Source organism: Cucurbita moschata, unplaced genomic scaffold (assembly GCF_002738365.1).
Source record: "Cucurbita moschata cultivar Rifu unplaced genomic scaffold, Cmos_1.0 Cmo_Scf00007, whole genome shotgun sequence".
Classification (NCBI taxonomy): Eukaryota; Viridiplantae; Streptophyta; class Magnoliopsida; order Cucurbitales; family Cucurbitaceae; genus Cucurbita; species Cucurbita moschata.
The window spans coordinates 2,061,711-2,081,476 of NW_019268523.1; the positions used below are offsets into that span (position 1 = coordinate 2,061,711).

At 35.6% G+C, this 19,766-nt stretch overlaps 4 protein-coding genes across 9 annotated transcripts in view; 2 read left to right on the plus strand and 2 right to left on the minus strand.

Annotated features, from left to right (window-relative positions):
- Window positions 1-251: 251 nt before the first annotated feature.
- LOC111444674 (RNA pseudouridine synthase 5) lies at window positions 252-5,809 on the plus strand. Of its 4 annotated transcripts, none has more exons than XR_002710722.1 (15): window positions 252-509; window positions 604-661; window positions 770-797; window positions 938-984; window positions 1,079-1,169; window positions 1,267-1,429; window positions 2,063-2,150; window positions 2,987-3,071; window positions 3,444-3,519; window positions 3,802-3,869; window positions 4,491-4,560; window positions 4,749-4,827; window positions 5,125-5,218; window positions 5,365-5,522; window positions 5,619-5,809. XR_002710722.1 is itself a non-coding variant. In XM_023082659.1 (15 exons), the coding sequence occupies exons 1-14, from the start codon at window positions 416-418 to the stop codon at window positions 5,443-5,445; spliced, it is 1,122 nt and encodes a 373-aa protein (XP_022938427.1). In that variant the 5' UTR covers window positions 252-415; the 3' UTR covers window positions 5,446-5,487; window positions 5,619-5,809. The 4 variants fall into 4 exon arrangements, 3 of the variants coding, with proteins under 3 accessions (XP_022938427.1, XP_022938426.1, XP_022938428.1); XM_023082659.1 differs by having other exon boundaries at window positions 5,365-5,487; XM_023082658.1 differs by having other exon boundaries at window positions 5,365-5,624.
- Window positions 5,750-13,672, minus strand: LOC111444673. 3 transcript variants are annotated; one of them, XM_023082656.1, is made up of 5 exons: window positions 12,867-13,672; window positions 12,177-12,438; window positions 11,596-12,116; window positions 9,183-10,247; window positions 5,750-8,088 (listed from the first exon to the last, which is right to left on the minus strand). In XM_023082656.1, the coding sequence occupies exons 1-5, from the start codon at window positions 13,027-13,029 to the stop codon at window positions 5,963-5,965; spliced, it is 4,137 nt and encodes a 1,378-aa protein (XP_022938424.1). In that variant the 5' UTR covers window positions 13,030-13,672; the 3' UTR covers window positions 5,750-5,962. The 3 variants fall into 3 exon arrangements, with proteins under 3 accessions (XP_022938424.1, XP_022938423.1, XP_022938422.1); XM_023082655.1 differs by having other exon boundaries at window positions 5,750-8,085; window positions 11,596-12,438; XM_023082654.1 differs by having other exon boundaries at window positions 11,596-12,438.
- Window positions 13,673-17,936: 4,264 nt separating this feature from the next.
- LOC111445479 (tetraspanin-6-like) lies at window positions 17,937-19,364 on the plus strand. Its single transcript, XM_023083880.1, has 3 exons — window positions 17,937-18,608; window positions 18,682-18,983; window positions 19,082-19,364. The coding sequence occupies exons 1-3, from the start codon at window positions 18,132-18,134 to the stop codon at window positions 19,116-19,118; spliced, it is 816 nt and encodes a 271-aa protein (XP_022939648.1). The 5' UTR covers window positions 17,937-18,131; the 3' UTR covers window positions 19,119-19,364.
- The window catches only part of LOC111445478 (rhomboid-like protein 19), a 5,968-nt gene continuing 4,567 nt past the window's right edge, over window positions 18,366-19,766 (minus strand). Inside the window, exons 9-10 of the transcript XR_002710861.1 lie at window positions 19,426-19,476; window positions 18,366-18,468 (exon numbers count right to left, since the gene is read on the minus strand). The gene's annotated coding sequence lies outside the window, so the exon portion shown is untranslated. The remainder of the gene's footprint in view (window positions 18,469-19,425; window positions 19,477-19,766) is intronic.

Sequence of the window (19,766 nt, forward strand, 5' to 3'; positions counted from 1 at the left end):
AAAGTGGGCAAAATATTGTTTACAAATTTAATCAAATTTGGATTGAAATTCTTTAATTATAAATTTTGAATTGAAATTAAATTCAGAACATGGGAGTTAAATTAAGAATTTTGTAAAAACTATTTGATGTCAAATTGAAATTAAAATTAAATCGCTCACATTTATAATTTAGGTACAAAAGAAAAGGAAATTATTATTATTATTATTATTATTTTGGGTATATAAATATAACCATTTTTACCGATTTGACCGAGTCGAGGTATTGTTGAAAGTTTTTATTTCCCTCTTACTCTCCTCTTCAAGACAACGCTACTTCCAGTTCCCGCCCTTGATTCTGTACTGAATTCCTGCATTTCAATTATCATTGTTGTGTAAATTCGTTTCTTGATTTTTACATTCAAGATCAATCGCTATAATGCTTGGAAGATCCTTTCAAGTTATCGGAATTCCATGGCCCGATCTCAACGACGGATTGTTCTACAACGATGTCGTTAAACCCTCCGACTCCGGTTCTCTTTCTTTCTGTTCACTTCCGCTTTATGCAGAAGAAATTTCCATTTTGCGTTTTGTGATTTCTTCCTCTTTGCGTGATAATATGTCCAGGGATGTCTTTGATCGAGTTCTATTCTCGCAAATATAAGAGTTCGGCTCCACTGGAAGGGTAGGCCTACTCAAAGTCAGCCTAGATTATCGGATTATCTCGAGTTTGATATTTTTGAGGTTATTGCTAATTATTAATGAAACTTATTTTACATCGATTACTTTGCAGCTGGTTGCAGCGAATTCAGAACGAACAGGTACGGTGGTCTTTAATTTAGGTAATGAAAGCATTTGTGAGGTTGCATTGATGACATTTTTTGGAACATGTACGCGTGTGTATTTCATTGTATTTTTCTAATAAATTTTTTTTGAAACAAAATCAATCTGGTAAGTGTAGATAACGATCGATGGTCAGGTTATCACAGATCCCGAAACAATTCTCAGGTTCTTCACCCTGGTTCCTTTACTCCAGATTTAATGGTATGTTCAAAAGTTTGTATCACAGATTAGGTGTTTTCATATATTACAAAATCTGTAGGATTGGTTCTGAAGTAGTTTATCGTCGACTTCCGTGGAAAGAACCGGATACCCCTTATTTACTTGAGGTTCTATATGAAGACGATGAAATGGTAAATGCATTCTAGCTGGTTCATTCTTTTTTCTTGTAATCTGTGTTATTGTTTGCTTCCAGTTTCGATGAAGTTGAAACTACTAACTATTCTTCAGATTGCATTAAATAAACCGTCTGGCTTGCAAGTATTACCTGGCGGCGTCTTCCAGCAACGGACAGTTTTGACGCAGCTTCAATGGTGGTCAAGCAAGCAGAGTTCCTCCGTCTCAGAAGAGTTGCACCCTGTTCCTGTTCATCGCCTAGGAAGGGGGACTTCAGGTTAGATTACATAAACCCCGATGGCGAACGAGATTTCCATTTATATGCAGATGCTTTATTGTTATGTATTATCTTTGTTGGATATCTGATTACTTGTTTGCCTATAAGCCAATATCAAATGAAAATTGTTAAAATCTCAATATACCATTATATGCACAAGGTAGTAGCGATTTGTGGTGAAATGAAACAATTATTGAGACTGCAGTGGAATGTTGAAGAGTTGAAATTAGTCATGAGATTTAGGGTGCTTCTTTCAACTCTAGATGTCAGCAGTAGGAATTTATCTAGCACCCTAATTAGAGGATAGAAACATCATCAGTTCATTTACCAATGTTGTGAAGCCTTGAAGTTGTTTCTGTATTTCTTCCGTGGGAGTTCATATTGCCAAAATTAATGCCAACGAATGTCACTGCTCTTCTACTCCGTTTCATAAATACACTAATCCTGCGATTTCCTTTTACAAGATACCATTTACCTTTGGCTCTGAACTATTGTCAACTTTTTGGTACAAGGATTATTTTTCTTCCTTTCGTGATACACTAATCAACTATGTAGGAAATGTATTTCAATTTTGTCTTTAAATGCTTCACTAGTCCCTCTGCTTAATTCTATTTACTCATCTTTGTACCTCAGGTATATTATTATGTGCAAAAACGAGGCTCGCTAGAACACAGTTTGCTGCATATTTTGCTGATGGAACATCCTGCGTTGGGAGAAACAGGTTAAGCAACGTACATTTCTTGTCTTGCTTCTGTATATTATATATATTCAGAGAATGATTAGTTTGTTAGTAGTTTCTATAGGCTGATGAGTTTACGTCTCCTACCATTTCTAAGTGGCTTTCCTAGTTCATCATCTTCTTGATGGTAAAATTAATTTTTACCGTAGTGGAAATTTTTTCTTTGTTGCTATGCCACTTCTACCTTATTTTACAGTATAATAGGAAGATTCTTCTGCTAATATGATTATAGCTCAACCGGATACCTCGACCAAGAGGTCAAAGGTTCTAATCTCCTCATCTCCACAGTTCAACTCAAAAAAGGAAAAGAAAAAAACATGAACATTCTTCTCAATCATATGTTAGATGCACGTGCACCAACCAGGGTGAAGAAGGTTCTGGATTTGGATACCTAAATAATGATTTGGGACCACTTGTTTTGCAAACCTAGAAAGATAGATAAATGTGAAATCTGTCTGGTAAACAAATAACTAAGCTCCCCCAACCGTGTGAGTTTCATTAATGTTAGTATCCTGTTCTCGTCCTTTTTTTTTGTAGTAAAGAAAAATAAAAATGAATAAATAATGATCCTAATTTTAGAACACAAGTTACTAGATTTTAGCTTTTCTCTAGCAAAATAGAAATCAATATGAGCCAAAATGATGCAAACATTCTAGAGCATCTAAACATATAATGTCTTCTTTTTTCTTACTTTTCTTGGCTAAAATCGGTTAAATCAAGTTTAGTTGTAAATTTAGATAGTTCATTTTTTAAGGACATTTTGTCTTATATCAGTGATTGATTCCAACCATATTATTAACTTTTGAGCCCCAACTCAGAAACAACACTATGGAGGAAGGTACAAAGAGGAAAATTTCAAAAATATACCGTGCACTTGTGGCTGGAATAATTCATGATGACGAGGTATATTATATATTATGATATTTCTTGGATAACTTCGCGTGGTTAACTCTTTTCATTTCATCCTTCAAATTTCTATACTGTTCTAACAGTGCCATTTGCTGAGCTAGTAATAGTAATTCTACAATGTTAGATGATATTTGTTGGACGGTCTAGCAAGGGTCATTTGTTCTGAAATTTCATACAAGTGAGGATGAAAATCTCTGCACGTAGTTGAAAATTTAAAGCTCCGAGTTCGGGTTCCGAATAATTGGGGGTTTGGTCCAATAAGTGGTTGTTACATCACTGTGCACTGAAAGCTAGTTTTGTTTCCTGTCAAAAAGGTTTTCTTTCTCGTGGACTTCAGATATATGATTAAGAGTGTTGTTTTTATAGGTTAGCATTGATCAGCCAATTGGAAGGATGCGATATCCAGGGGTTGCTCAGGGCCTGTATGTTGCTACTTCCTCAGGTTTTTGGTTGCATCTTATCTGCTTATTCAACAAATTCCATTTTTTCTTGAGAAGACGGTATTGATACCTTAAAATATACAAGATAGGGAAAGCCCCCATCTCAAAGTTTTTGGCTAAGAAAGAGGAGTGGCATAATGTGTGGAATTCTTGATAAAGTTTAGATGGCCATCACGATTATTCTACTGTATATGTTTATTTCTGTTGTGTGTCTGACCGTTTCTTCAGTATTTACTCGTTTCAACACAATCATATTTGCTTTTTTGAATTAATAACTTGAGCAGGGAAACCAGCTTACAGTAAAGTCAATGTTCTTGAGAGAGACGAACAAGGCAAACACACTTTGGTCCAGGTATCTCATCTTTGACTTTTATGTTTTCTTATGTACTTATATTTCTTTTCTAATGGGATCTTTTTAATATAAATGAATATCTTTGATTCTTTTCCTGATCATCAATTATCACTACCAGAACTCCTTTGTTAGGCTTCCCATTTGACTTATGATTCACTCCAACCCTCCCTCACTCGAATGCAACCTAAAATGCACCTATATGACACGTACTGTCAATTCTCCATCATGTATATATTTAAAGCATGGACCATATTTTTCTGACCATCACATATATATATTGTTAGATGACAATCTAGAAAGACTAACGAACATAAGAGTGTGGGGAAGATGTGTGGGCATTGAAGAATAATTTTAGTGGCAATCATAGCAGGCACAACGAACAAACTTTTATACTTCGACATTCGCATGTTCTGCTTGTGATGGGATCTACTGCCAAGGTCTCAATGCTCGACTTTGTTTTCATACATTAGTTAGCATTGATTGAGATTTCATAAATTATTTTTAGAAGCCATATAAAGAGAGTTTGCAGCTGGTCCAGTAGTGAAATTTTTCTGAAAAGGAGAATGAATCGTGTGATGCACCACAGTTCGAAGGCCTTAAATTACGTCATATATATTACAGGTAGAAATTCAGTCTGGACGACCCCACCAAATCCGCATCCACCTTTCTTCAATAGGACATCCTTTAATAGGTAAGCCTGTTTATAAAAATTATGTAATTTTTCAGCTTTCAAATGCTTTGGGTGTTCTGGTTTTATAGACCAACTTTTACGTCCAACAACCGTCAGTTGACTTGCATCATTGTGACTTCTCATTTTCAATACGAGTGCTGAAAATTCTTTGCCAAAGTTTTACTTTTTCGTTTCTGCTTTCCTGGTAGGTGATCCTCTCTATGTTGCTGGCGGGCAACCAAACTGCCTTCATTCTGAGTTGGTAGATCAGAGTTTTGCAGAAGACGGGTATGAAGTTGCTGTTTCAATTAATAAAAAATTTCATTCTCCTTGTTCTGGCCCGCATAAAACTTGTAGCAAGGATCATTGTTTTTTTCTTTTTTGTCTAGGGTGAATTATGAAAAGCAGACAATCAATATGTTTGGTATCATAAATGTTTGGAATGGCATGCACAGAATTTTCACGCATTAGTATGCATTTGTTCTGTAGGATAGGGGTATTAGCAAGTATTCCCTGTTGAAATGTTTAACGCCCCCATCCTTTTATTCCAACTTTTTCCAACAAAACCACGTATATTTTGTCCAGAGGTTACCAAAGGCCTACGAAACCTGTGCCTGGAGATTGTGGCTACTACTTGCACGCACATCAGTTGGTCCTTCATCACCCAAAAACCAGTGAGGTAAGCTTTTGAAAAAGAGATGCAAAAGTTCTTGTGATGGCTGCATTTAATTTTCGTATAGAACAATGGCCATAGGTACTGAATTATGTTTTAACTTATTTCTTGTTGTATAACTAGAACTAAGAGGGTCTCCTCTGTTGCTTAAGGTTGTCAAGATCCTTGCCCCGCTTCCCCCTATCCTCCGGACACATGGGGAGTCTGAAGATGCCGGAAATAGAGTGGGATAAATAAATCATTGCATGGTGGATGTCAAGGCGAAAACTTTTCATGTGGGAATGAATGAATGAAAACTCGATAAGAATAAGTACTTTCAAAAGATTTATTTAGAAGGTTTTAGAAATAATTTTAAAGATATACCCATAGAGCCCTATTAAGAACTGCTAACCTGATTTGTCTCCAGGGATAACCAATGGCCTGTTCTGATCAAATTCAACTTGGGATTGAAAAAAGGATGTCAACATTATTGGCGTTGTTGACGGCTCCCTTGGCTTGAACAGGGGCGATCCATAAAAGTGTTAACTCGCAGTGGGATTTATGTAAGAAACTGAAGAATGTAATATTCTGAAGCAATACTTGCCCTCTTTTTGCCCACAAGAGACGGCAATAAGAACCGTCAAATTCTGCTATCATTAATTGACATCAACGAAACTATGGTACATGGTGCAGCAAAAGAAACAATTTGCTGCTGAGGGCCTCTGTTGACAAGGCTCTCTGAACATATCTACTACCAGCTAATTCTCTTTTCTATGAGCCACCACCCCCCTCAGCAGCCTTATTGCAATGCAATTTAGTATCTGATGCATCCTCGTCGTCGTCATCATTACAATTCTTTCCTACAATAATTCCCTCCTTACTACTATTTACCTCAGACATCTGATTGCTATTTGATTTCTGTCCGTTACAAATAGGCTGCTGCTCAATCAGAGAGGCGGTTTTGGAGCAATGATCAAATGTAGGATATCTGGACAGTAGGGTAGTGGGATCAGGAAGTGATGAAAACCCGGTTCGCATTCGACTCCCATCCCAAAACCCGTAACTTCTCGAGGGAGCATCCTCCTCTTGGCCAGAAGAATTTTTACGATCAAACTTGGCAGTGATCAGATTTCCATGGCTATTTACTTTCAATCTGCACTTCAACTTATGGTGAAGCTCGGTCCTGTTTCCATTCTCACTGGATCCAGATTTTGAACTCGGGACAGACGAGGAATGTGTAAGAATCTGACCGAATAATTTCAAGTCACCATTTCTAGATGATTGTTCGGAATCAGACAAACTACGTGAATGCACTCTGACGTGATGACACCCTTGTTCCTCTTTAGACAATGAGCTCACATGAGCATTTAAGGGCATTGAAGAGTTATCTGCTGTGTGGGAGTGGGCTTTATCACTTCGATCACTGCTAGTATCTACACTTACCCTCTTGGTTTCAGCATTTGAATCATTTCCAACTAATGCTGCAACCAAAGCAGAAATGCCTTGTTCTTTTGCAATTTCATCAGATACGACTGCGTGTCGCTGCTCGAGTACCAAACCGTTCTTATCATGGGTAGAGTTCACAGACTGACAGTCATCATCAAAACCCGAAAGAAAGCCATCCTTCCTATTACATGCATCATCAGACACCATAGCATCCACAGCAGCATTACTACAAGTCTTTGAGGATGGATTACTCTCCTTGACTTCCAGATGGATAGACTGCAGATTCTTCGACTCTGTTTCGCCACCACTTATACACGTCACAGACTTCGGCAAGTCATCAACCATCTGAGAGCTAACCCGTTTGCAAGGAAAGGCATCTTTGGTATCTACCCCTGCTTCACAATCACCTCCGTTAACGCCATGTCCGTTTCCATCTTCTGGCATTTTCTTTGCAGAACATAACACATCCAACCCAAGGCACTTTCGTGCTTTGCTAAAGAAGACCTTGCACTGGTCCGTGGATTTTGATCCTACATGGGTAGAGATCATGGAAAAATTCTTCCCATAAACAGACACTGCTTCTATGAAAAGCGACTTCTCCCCATCTGTCCAATAAGAAGGATCCATTTCTCCACAACTCTCATCTGAAAAAATCTCATCATCAACACACTGCGGAACATTGTTTGTAATACGTCGTCTTAACACGGTTGTAGCACCACCCTTTTTGCACTTCAAATCCTGAGAACCATCTCCACGGTTGAAATTACTCGTGACACATGAACCCAGGGCTTCTGAAGACAGGGAACCACATATTCCAGCTAAAACATCAGCAGCCACCTTTTCTCTTTCATTTCCAAAACCATGAAAACTTTTGGCCCTTTCTGAAAGATCATCATCGAATTGAGTTGTGCGATACGCTGTTCTTCCACCAGACCTGCTGCTAGAATACTTATGAGCACGGACCATCGCAGCACCCAACATGTCAAGAGAAGCAGCATTTGCTTCTGAATTCCATTTCTTTCCTGTTGTCATCAAATAGTTACTGGTGGACTTCACTTTCTTCCCAAACTCCAGCTTCTTTGTTTTCTCAAAGCAATCGGATTTGTGGTTTTTGTAATAGAACTCAATACAGTCTGCTGTTGTCTTATGATCAAGAAAGGATGCAATTTTCCCGAAATCTTTTCCGAAACATTCCAACTTCTCCATGAAAACATCTTTCTCTTCTGAGGACCACGGGTTAATCATTGCCCGCTCCTTCTCAACAGCGCACGGGTTCTCAACTAATCCATTATTAGAGATGAACCTCGAGGCCATCTTATCCTTCTGGTCCAAAATTAATGCGGGCATCTTCAACGTCGTCCGGTACTGCTTAATCTGGGGACTAGAAGAAAGCTGCATGCTCATGTGCTTAAGAATCTCCGCGTTAGAGACTGGGTGGTTCAGATTTCCTGCTGCAAGGCCAGTTTTAAAATTCAAAATGATAATATCAATTGTATCACGTTAGGAGATTCTCCAAAGATGTACGCCTCCTGATTTAAAGATGAAAAAAGTTTACAAGAAGGCAAAGTAATGATATAAATGGAAGGGGGCAAAATCAACAAACCATTATGCAAAACAACGAAAAATTGAAAAAAGATAACAAAGCTCATAGAGAACTCTATCAACTTTGAACACCAAAGATTGAAGGAAAGAAATATACCGTCAGAAGAAGCATTAAGATCACATAAATTAGCAGACCGATTTGATCAATCTTCTATCATACACATACACCATCAGTAGTTCTATTAATAAAAGACAATAAAATTTGACGTGCGTTATCTCTTAATTCAGGATCGCCATACTCGACATACTAAGTGCAATGATTATATGCCAAAAGACCCTTCTTCCCTCGTACTACTTCTGCGTTTACCAGTTCAATTATTCAAAATCAACAAATTATACATTCATTCCACATGACCTAAGCATTTCTAAAATGAGCAAAGAGTCGGTCACCAACAACGAGACTTGAGATGAAAGACATGATATTTATAGAAACAGGACGGTTAAAGACGAATAAAGTATAATAAAACCATCATATTGCGTAGACCCACGTGCAAACTCTCCTCTCCCCTTCCAAATAAGTAGCCATATCCCATACAAAAAAGAACGTGCAGTCAACTTATTTAACATCGCAATGCCTTCTCAGAGAACCTCCGAAAATAAACTAAAGTGAGTATATCAAGTACAGCATTCCAAAACTAGAAATGATGCGGATAGTCAACACTAAGATCATTCCAGGGGGAAAAGATTTCAACCAAGCACTTCAACTGGGGTTCACAGACGCCAGAATTAACAGACAGATGTGAAGTATATGTATTACGATATGACTTGCACACTGATCCCATTACTGAGAAAAGGTGGAGTACCAAATGAACAAAATGGAAAACAGAAGGAATATTTCAGATAAATTAAGTCATTAACGTGGATAAGAAAAACAAAGTCGTTAGAGCAAAAACCTGTTTAAAATATTTTTGAACATAAGGATATAGATTAGATGTCTCCTTACCAGGGGAAGGCATACGGAATCGGATGGAAGATCGGTTCTTCTGATAACCACTGTAATTTGTCCACAAACTCAACTGATATTTTTTCTGAGATTTTGCACGTAACTTCCTTACAGGAGGCACATGAAAACTCTCCTTCCACAAGGACTGGTAGGCTCTATATTTAAGTGTAATTACCCTCTCCTTAAATTTTAATAACCGCTTCCTCTTCGCAAATCTCTCTTTCACCAAACATTGATTCTGTGAGAAGGCATTTGTGCTCCAAATATCAAGCTTACGTTCATTGGCAGGCAACAGCCTGGTTAAAGCTTCAGAAGCCTTACAGGCAGACTCTTTATTGGATGCCAGAATTAAATCCAACACACTATCTCCCTTCTCATCAGCAAATTCATATATATCACTAGAAACGGGCTCTAATGTGACACCTTCACTCTTTATTATCATGTTATTGTCAACAGAGGCCACAACGTTGTCTTCACTGCTGCAATCAGAAATTGTTAGATTCTCTTTCGTGATGACAGATTCCTTCACATCCAACCTCCCAGACCTATCCTTTCCCTTGACATCAGCATGCACTTCTTCCAAGTCACTTGTAGAATGTTCCATTGGTTTTGAAATAGTATTTGCAGAAGTAACAACTGGCAGGGTAGCAACCGTATTAGTGACATCATTTTTCTCCTCAAAATATTTCTCTCCCTCCAGAAAAGAACGGGATGCTAAGGGGAAAGAAAAGTAACCCTTACTATCAGATATCAACCCCTTCAACTCATTTTCAAGTAAATCAATTTCAGACTCGGTCGTCTCCAACACTTTAGAAATTTCCTTTTTATATATAAGCAACTTACTCAAGGCAGTGGAACTCATAAAACTGGAATCCTCTGAAATCGAATCACTAGATTGCAGCAGCGGAATGAGTGGGGCACACAACTTAGCTATTGAAAAATCATTCAACTTCTCTACAGGGGATGTTCCCTCGTACTGATTCTCAAAACCAGAACTGGGTGAACCATGCAAGTCACTGACATCATTATCAATTGATGCCTTTCCAGAGGATTTTTCATCCCCACCTACACAATTTAACATAGATGTAGAAGTTAAATTTAGTAAATTGCAACACATTTCACTTGATAGCAAGGAAGACAACAATCTGGAGTGATCATGACACATGGCAGTACTTAAAAGCACAAAATTTCTCTGAATGAAATCCTTCTCTCTAAGATACCTTGGCAACATAAAGACTATTCTGAGATAGTCACTAATGTGAGATGTATACTGTTGTAATGGATATCAGAAATTTGAAGTATTGGTCACATATCCAAACCTAAGGACGAATCGGTCCAGACAAGTATCACTCTAGTTTTCTTTATTCTTCCTAACTAGAGCACAGAGTTGTGGAAAAGAAAGCTATTTAAAATGTTCAACAAAGGAAACACTCGTACCACAATCATTCAAAGGAATTTTCAACCATCAAATCACCGTTGACCTTTCTTTTGATCTTGTCTTCGGTCCAAGTAATTGTATCTTTCTTTATCACTCTCTAAAGATATATATATCTCTCCAAGAAAACTCCTACTTCTGATATGCCTAATCTTACCCTTAAGACATGTCTATTTTTACTCTCTCTCTCTCGTTAATCCGCCCCTTCTTATAAATAAATGTGACCACCCATACAGCAATCATGAGGAGATGTCAACCATCAGATTATTGTTTACTTTTCTTGTGGTCTTGTCAACTATCAAATTCTACTCCTAATTTTTATCCATCTTCAACACATGCCTAATTCTGTTTACTCTTTGGTTAATCTGCCCCTCATAGTTTTGTTAGCATCTTCTTACTCATTTATTACCATCACCGCCACAAGGGTATTTTCGTCTTCAAACCTAACAAAACCCTTCCTAGGCATTATTCTCGTGTCTTCACAAAATGAGAACTTCTTTGTGAACCCTCTCTCCTCCTCCTTCCTTGATCCTACCGGTGATATGAATGTTTTTCTCATCTCCCCCCTAGGAGTCACCCACCCTGACCCACTAATGCTTTTAATCTTCGTAATTCTTTTTTCAAGTTCTGGTACTTGGAAGTTAAATACACGCATTCATGATTTCTTTCACACAATATAGTCTACCACAATAAGACGCTGAGTTTATTAACTATAATATGTAGTTAACAATTTCCATTTTTACCCCTAAAATCTGTAACTTCTTATGACAATGAAAACATTAAAAGCATTTTTTTCTAGCTAGGCCAAACTCGGATTGAGACTATTTTATATTCTATATAAATACACAAACACTCATCAAATTCTTCTTCTACAGCAACCAGTTGAATGTGAAACATTGACATATTATCACTTGATAAACACCGTATGAAGAGAAAAACTGCCACACAGTAACAAACATACAAAAGAGGTCGGTGTACCTGGAGAGGAACCACTAATGACAAAAGAATGTGGTGCAGGTGAGGTACGATCAGAAAATCCTGAACATCTAGGGCCTTTTTCAATCAAGCTAGAATTCAGAGAATGGGTAGATTCTGCATGAACATTTGTAAAGGCAGTAGCATCAGGAACTTCAACCTTCTTTTTCTCATACTTGGCAAGTCCCTCACCCCATCCTAGCCGTGGCTTCTTCCTGACAGTTGCTTCATCATATGGCAGAGAAGACATAGCACACTCAGCAGAATCAGCTGAAGGAGACAAATTTTGCGGTGCATTTTTCAACACAATCTCAGACTTCGCCTCATTAGAATCTAAAGCACCAGCAATCCTTGTGCTACTGGAATGGCCCGATGTTGAAGTGCAAGAAGACAAGGCACCAGAACGTGTCCATTTAAGAGGCTTCCACCCTGAGGAACTCACTGAGTACTCTCGATCACGTCTCTGGTTTGTGCCTAATCCATTGACATCATCGACCTTATCATGCTGGCCTTTTACCTTATCTCTGGAGTTTACAAAGTCAGAATGAGAATGAGAGGGATATATCAGCATATCATTAACTGACCTCTGATCATAATTCAGATCATGCTGCAGCCTACCACCACTGTTCGTAGATCCATTACTTGTTGTCCAGGAATGACCTTTCCAATCTCTTTGACTAAAAGATCTGCTTTCCCTACCATTCCTAGGGTACTTCCCATCGCCATGTGAAACAGACGGCCGGCTACTAACATTTTCCAGCATCTTGTTATTGAATGACATAGAAGGCCCATATCCATGACCATATTCGTCAGAGAACACATGCCAACCACCCTGCCTACCATGACCTTCAGAAATATTCAAAGCAGAAAATGAAAATGCAAAAGAAAACACAATCAGTACGAGCACAGAACCAAAAATAGGGAAAAAGATTAAAACAAGGTTATCCGGGAAATTTCTGCAGCCAAACTTAGATTCCTAGTCGGGACTAATACAGGAGATAAACCTCGGATCTAACCATCAATACCGACTATTATGTGATAAAGAGTTCATAAATCATAATAGTTAGATGATAAATCCTTCGTCGATTAGATCTATGAGGAAGATAGGATCCAAAGGAAGACTTCTCTTAAGTTTCAATTAAGCAAAATAAGAAAAGTACATGATTGGAACTACGAGTCTCTAAAAAGAGCCCGACATGTCGATATCTCGAATCATTGAAACCTGAGAGACTCGAAAAAAAATCAGAAAGGAAACCAACAACTCTGTAGCTCACCTGGCGGTCTGCGAAAATCACCTGATCCCCACCTACTAAACTCACGGGATCCGTGACTGGTTGAATCTCTCCATCTAGGCACAGGTCCGAGGAACTCTGACCTCTCGTGTTTCCTCTCCTTGAAGAAGTCCTTCCGATCCCAGGGTAAAGGTTCAGGCGGCATGAAAATGAGGCCAGTAGCATGGGCACCCTCGAAGAACAACCGTTTTCAACGCACAGCACAAGGAGCGCGCCGAATAGCACCGCCCGAAATCAATTAAACTATTTTCGCAACCATGTCAAGCAAGAAGCCTCACTAACAAAACATTTATACCAAAGCAATCGCCAAAGAGAAAACCAAAAACAAAATCAACTCAATATATCGATCGCTTCTGCCTACTCTCACTGGCCGCGTAACAACAATAATACGCCGATATGTGGCAGCAACGACGAGCCACACGAATAACCCCGGACCAAACCTTGAACAGAAACCACCAAAACGACGAAGAAAAACAGAACCAAAACCAATACAGGCGTACGTGATAGATAGAGACTGAAACGGCTGAATTCAAAGGGTTTTGAATCAGATGGAACCGACAATGCCGATTGAAAGACTCTGCGCCATCACATGCAAAACCTCAATCTCACTTCGAGCTCGCAATCTCCGCCCTTCGTTTCACCTCAGCGACCCTCTCCGAACTCTCTCTCCCTCTCTCCCTCTTTGCCTCCGGCGCGAGAAAGTGAGAAATTGAACCGATAAGGGACGATAGAGAACCCTGACAGAAGAGAAAGGGGGGAGATTGGTTCTCCGGATCTCACAAAACTCTCAACCTTATTCAATTATTCTTTTCGCGTCCACTAATTTTCATTTTTTCTTTTTCTCAAATTTCTTCGTTCCTTTTTAGTTGAAATATTATTTTGGTAGCTTATTTCATTTTCGTCCACATTTTAATATATATTAATATTTAATTTTATTGTTGTTTTAATAAAAATAAATCTCTGTTAACATTTTTTTTATAAAATTTAATATATTCATGTTAATTTTGTTGAAATAGTTTACATTTTATCTAAAAAAATCTAAAAATCCTTTTTTTTTTAAATTTATTAATATCTTTCCGACTGAAAAAGTAACATTAATACCATTAATGTTTATAAAAAAAATAAAAAATTATTGCGATCAATATATGAACGGAAGTTGTCTCACAAAATAAAGAAGAAAAATTATCCGATAATTAAATTTATGGTTTGATATATTAATCATATTTTGTGACATTATTAATAAAAAAAACGTGCGTAGAAATTAGCAAGCACAAAGGCACGTACGAATGGCATGTGTGAAGTCAAACCACTATCTAATGACGTGTGCACCACGCGCACTCAATGTCAGGTTTGGCACGTGAAGGAGACGTCGGGGAATCTTCCCGGCATCTTCATTGCCTGTCGCCGATATCCGGTTCACCTGACCTGACCCAGCCAGCAAGTGCAAGAACCATAAGCTGCCACGTGTACTGTTGCTATTTTTTACGAACTGACAATTTTACCCTACCTCTTTTGATGTGAGATATGGACTTGACTGTAATTTCATTGTGGATGGGGACCACGTCACAATTTGTCCGAAAATTTAATGAAAAATTGCAATTATTATTATCATTATTATTATTTTTTCTTGTTATTTTGTTCTATTAATAAATGAATGCTGCGGAGTCTAAAAAGTATTAATTACCTCATCGGTGTATTTGGAGTTCCCCATTAAACGCCCGTGGCGGGGCTAAAGTTGGAATGCAAAAATAATATATATATATATATATATATATATATAATACAAATTATAAATTGAGTTAAATTATTTGACTTAACCAAAGGTTAAAATTTCCATAATAATTCAAATTTACAAACATATTGATAAATAGATTAAATTAATAAACTATTTGTACTTTGTTTAAAAATTAATTTTAAAATTTCAAATGCTTAATGATTAAACTTAAAAAAAAATAAAAAAAATATATTCTAGCACTTTTAAATAAAAGATAAAAAAAAATATTTATACTGTTAATTTTAAATAAAAAGGCTTTAATATTTTATTTAAAAATAGGGTTAAATTTAAAAAAATATTTGCCAACTTTTAAAAATATTTAAAAAAAATATTCTTAACCTTCAAAAACTTCATTAATACCTAAAAAAATCGTGTGATTTTAAAAAAAATTAAAAAAAAAAAAGTTCCTTTTTCAAAATATATCTATAAACTTTAAAAAATAACATTCATTTTTAATTTTTAGAAAAAATAAAAACTTATATAATTTTGACCATTAATATTCTTCGAGAACACCAACTTTTATTAATATTTTTTTTATAGATATTAAGAGTGTTAACGTAGTTTTTAGAAATTCACAAAAACATTTTAATTATTTATTAAAATTATATATTTTTTATGTTTTTTAAATGAATGATATTATTAGAAATTTTGAAAGCTTATAAATATTATTAAAAATAAAAATAAATGTTCTCGAAAGCCTATTTAAGTCCCAAACAATTGTTTTAAGATAATTTAATGGAAAATAAATAGATAATAGATAGAAACGTAACGGGCATGTCAATAAATGAACATAATATTTAACAACAATCAGATTTTTTTTTTTTTTTTTTGGTTGCAGACAATTATTAATAATATTATGGACAAGTATATTATAAGAAAAACAATGAATTATTATTTTAAATAAATTCAAATATTTAATTTATGAGTTGAGTGTATATGTTTTATGTTAAAAATTATGAGTAATTTTTTATATGTTTTATGTTAAAAATGTGTGTAATTTTTGTCAACTGTCAACTTAATTAATGATATATTTTAAAATTAATTAGTTTAGAATTAGTTCGATGGAAAGAAGAAACTTGATTAGTTGCTAGAGATGAGCAAGAGTCAGGATGCACCCGATAAGTAGACGAGGGACGAATGGTAGAAATCGATAAATAATAGTGATAGTGACGAGTTTTTGTTTCTAGATGTATAGCAGAACCCTTTGAGCTAAATCGACAGTGTTTGAATTAAAACATATTAACGTTATAGAAATATAGGTTTAATTGCTTGGATTTCGGAGACACTCTGTTTTATATTTACAACCAATTTGAACATATCTCAGCTCAATGAGTTAGTGTTTTTTTTTTTTTTTAAATAAATAAATTGGGTTGTTTTTATTTAATTCTTAAAATTTAATTATGTACCTAATTATTTTTCAACTCTTAAAATTAAAAATATAATTACAGAAAGTAGTTAAAATTTAAGATTATTCCAAATTCTAAATTAAAGAACCATTAAACACAATTTTTTAAGGTTAATTTTATAATTTAATATTTAATAAATATTTACTATACCAAATTTATAAATTTTGGAAACTCTTCTAATTGGGTAATATAGTTGGTGGACCTAATTCAACAAGTTACAACTACTTCCTACGCACTAATTCTTGGATTACTTACCATTTTATTTTTAATTTTTTCACTTAATTCGGAATAGAAGCTTAACAAACAAATAAATACCAATAAAAAAACAAAAAAAATCATATTTTTATTGAGAGCCTTTTTTTTTAATTATATGAAAAATAAACGAATATTTTATTTTTTTAATTTTTTTTTATATTTTTATTTTATTGTTTTATGTTTTTTAACATTATACTAAGTATTCAATTTATTTAAAACGCATTTAAATTCGAAGTTAAATTAAAAATAGTTAAAAATAAATAAAGATTTTTTAAAAATGTTGTTTTTTCGATCTTTTTGAAAGTGTTTTTTATTATCATTATTATTATTATTATAAAAATGTATTATTTTTTAAAATAAATATAAAATACAAAATGTTATCGATATAATTTAAAAAAAATTAAGTTATTAAATATTGTGATTATTTTATTTTATATTTGTTAAATTAAAAAATAAACCATTATAATTGTGTTTTCTTTTAAAAAATATATTTTACGCTTGACAATAAATATTAATGAATAAAAAAGAAAAAGATGGTTAGTTGGTCCAATATTAATATTGATAAATGAGTTCTTACCACTGTGTGAGTTGTACTATCAACAAAAACATTCTTGTGATACTTCACGACCATATATTTTTAACGTATCATATTTGATATTTTATTATAAGATAAATATTTAGATATTTATCTTATTACCATATATATTTTTATTTATTATTCTTTCCATATATTTGTAATTTATTTGACTATAAATAGATAATTTTCGTACCATTTAGATGTGATGGACTAAGCAAACATTCTCATTCTCGTACCCACTTTAAATTAACTCAAACTGGGTGACTCATTGAATTCTCCAACCCTTTAACTGAATAGTTTTTTTTATAAAGAAAAAAAAAAATTGAAGCTTGAAAATTGTCGGAAAATAAAAAGAAAATTTCAAATACACTTTTCTAACCAACCCTTTTATTCTTATTTTTAAAATTTTATTTTAATAATATATATATATATATATATAAAGTTGGCAGCAAAGAAAACAAGCAGCCCAAGGTACAGACAAACATCTCGCATTCCATTCCAAGAACCAAGAAAAAGAAAAAGAAAAAGAAAAGTTAGAAATTACACGTAGACTTGATAAATTAAAATTTATCAATTTATTAAATATAAAATAAAAATTTTATGGTCATTATCTATTAAACCATTAGAGATTGATGGTTTAATTTGATCGACTCTGAACATAGCTCGTATGTACCGTTAAACAAGAGATCAGGATTAAATTTGAACATAGCTTGTATGCACAATCAAACAAGTCAGGATCGAATCTGAACATATCTCGTATGCACAATGAAACAAGAAGTTATGATTGAATTTGAACATAGCTCGTATGCACGGTCAAACAAGAGACGGATGGAATCTGAACATAACTCATATGCATGGTCAAACAAGAGGTCAGGATCAAATCTGAACATAATTCGTATGCATAGTCAAAGAAGAAGTCAAGATCGAATCTGAACATAGCTCGTATGCATAGTCAAACAAGAGCTCAGGATTAAATATGAACATGACTCGTATGCACTGTTAAACAAGAGGTCGGGATTGAACGTTAACGAAGTTGGAACTGAGAGAATTTAAACCAGTATCATTTAAGTACCACCAGGCATGCTGTCTTAAAAGCTGGTACATTTTTAAAAGTATTTAGAGACAATTTATAGGCCAACTTAAAAGCTGAGGAGGACCAAGGAAAAAAGCAATAAATTTTCCCTCCATTTAAGAAACAAAACTCCCACAACAACCAAACCCAAAAATCAGAAGAAATGAACAAATTGAGCAACTCGGTGATCGGGCTACTGAACTTCTTAACGCTGTTAGGGTCAATCCCGATCATAGGGGGAGCCCTGTGGATGGCTAGGAACAGCACCACCTGCGAGGCGTTTCTGCAGACGCCGCTGCTGGTGCTCGGGTTTTTGGTGCTTTTGATTTCACTGGCGGGGTTCGTGGGGGCCTGTTTCAACGTTACTTGGGCACTATGGCTCTATTTGTTCGCCATGTTGCTGCTCATTGCTACGCTTTTGGGCTTCACCCTCTTCGGCCTCATCGTTGCCAGCAAAGGCGGCGGAGGCGACGGCGGCGAGCATCGGTTTGGGGATTATTCTGTGTGGTTAAGGAATAGAGTTAATAATCCTCAGTATTGGGTCACTATTAAGAGCTGCATTTTGGGGTCTAATACTTGCAACCAGGTTTCTTCTTGGACTCCTCTTAATTATTTACAGAGACAGATAACTCCCATTCAGGTACTCTCCTAAATTTTCATTACACTTGCTGGTTCTATGATCAAACTTAAACAAGTCAAAATTTTGGTTGCAGGCGGGGTGCTGCAAGCCACCGGCTTCATGCACCGAGAACGTTCAAGATCCCGATTGCTACCGGTGGAATGGGGCGCCCAACGTGCTGTGCTATGACTGCATTTCATGCAAAGCAGGTGTCCTTGAGACTGCAAGAAGGGACTGGCATAAGCTCTCAGTTCTCAACATTGTCATGCTCATTTTTCTTATTGCTGTTTACTCTATTGGTTGTTGTGCATTTCGAAACACCAAACGAGCTCAAACGGATTACGCACACGGCGAGAATCGCATGATCAAAATTCAACCCACATGGGATCACAAGATGTAAGTAGTAATCTACCGCTGCTATCTTTGAATGTTTCGTGTTTATTTAGCATTATACTTGATGAGTGAAGCTTGTCTTACAACTTCTGTTCTTGCAGGCGGAGATGGTTGGAGGACAGGAAGGAGCTATACTAACTGTTGAAATCCCATCTTCTATCAGTGTTGGTTTCCTAGAGCTAGAAAATTCCAAGTGTTTTTCGATTCCAGTGAAAGGGAATGGGTATTTTCAGGGCTTTCTTTTTTATGCTGTAATCATAGGCTACTTTAAAGTGCATGATGAAGCCTCTCTACTTTTTATCACAATGTCGCACTATTGCTTTCTTTTTAGCCTTTGAAGAAAATTACTCAACATTCAATAGCGACATGTGTAAAGTTTGCCAATCTAATTAGATCATTATGATAGAAGAAAACGCGTCAAACACACACATAAATGAGAGATTACCTTGAATCTTGAAAGTTACTTCATCTGGACCAAGTCTGGTTTGCAGCTAATCTGGTTAGATTCCCAATAAAGGATTTAAATTAAAATTCACAAAGTAAAAAGGAGAAAAAAATGCTTTCAAATAGTTAAAAATATGTTCGGAAGTGATTTTAACCATCTCGAACATTCCGAGCAGAGCGGTGGAAAAAACTTGATGAAATTCTACTCGTATATATATATATATATATATATATATCCGGCTGTATACAGATAAAATCCCCAATGCTGCAAAGCACAAACGAAGAAACATGTTTTTTTTTTTTTTTTTTTTTTTTTTTTTTTTTTTTTTTTTTTTTTTTTTT

What these genes read in the sequence shown, in the direction of transcription:
- LOC111444674 (XM_023082659.1), top strand. Translation starts at nt 416, where the DNA reads ATGCTTGGAAGATCCTTTCAAGTTATCGGAATTCCATGGCCCGATCTC. An exon ending in CCTAGGAAGGGGGACTTCAG is followed by an intron (nt 1,430 to 2,062) that starts GTTAGATTACAT and finishes TTTGTACCTCAG; the next exon opens with GTATATTATTATGTGCAAAA. An exon ending in GTATGTTGCTACTTCCTCAG is followed by an intron (nt 3,520 to 3,801) that starts GTTTTTGGTTGC and finishes TAACTTGAGCAG; the next exon opens with GGAAACCAGCTTACAGTAAA.
- LOC111444673 (XM_023082654.1), bottom strand. Translation starts at nt 13,029, where the DNA reads ATGCCGCCTGAACCTTTACCCTGGGATCGGAAGGACTTCTTCAAGGAG. An exon ending in CATTAGTGGTTCCTCTCCAG is followed by an intron (nt 10,248 to 11,595) that starts GTACACCGACCT and finishes TAAATTGTGTAG; the next exon opens with GTGGGGATGAAAAATCCTCT. An exon ending in ATTCCGTATGCCTTCCCCTG is followed by an intron (nt 8,089 to 9,182) that starts GTAAGGAGACAT and finishes CTGGCCTTGCAG; the next exon opens with CAGGAAATCTGAACCACCCA.
- LOC111445479 (XM_023083880.1), top strand. Translation starts at nt 18,132, where the DNA reads ATGAACAAATTGAGCAACTCGGTGATCGGGCTACTGAACTTCTTAACG. An exon ending in GACAGATAACTCCCATTCAG is followed by an intron (nt 18,609 to 18,681) that starts GTACTCTCCTAA and finishes TTTTGGTTGCAG; the next exon opens with GCGGGGTGCTGCAAGCCACC. An exon ending in CCCACATGGGATCACAAGAT is followed by an intron (nt 18,984 to 19,081) that starts GTAAGTAGTAAT and finishes CTGTTCTTGCAG; the next exon opens with GCGGAGATGGTTGGAGGACA.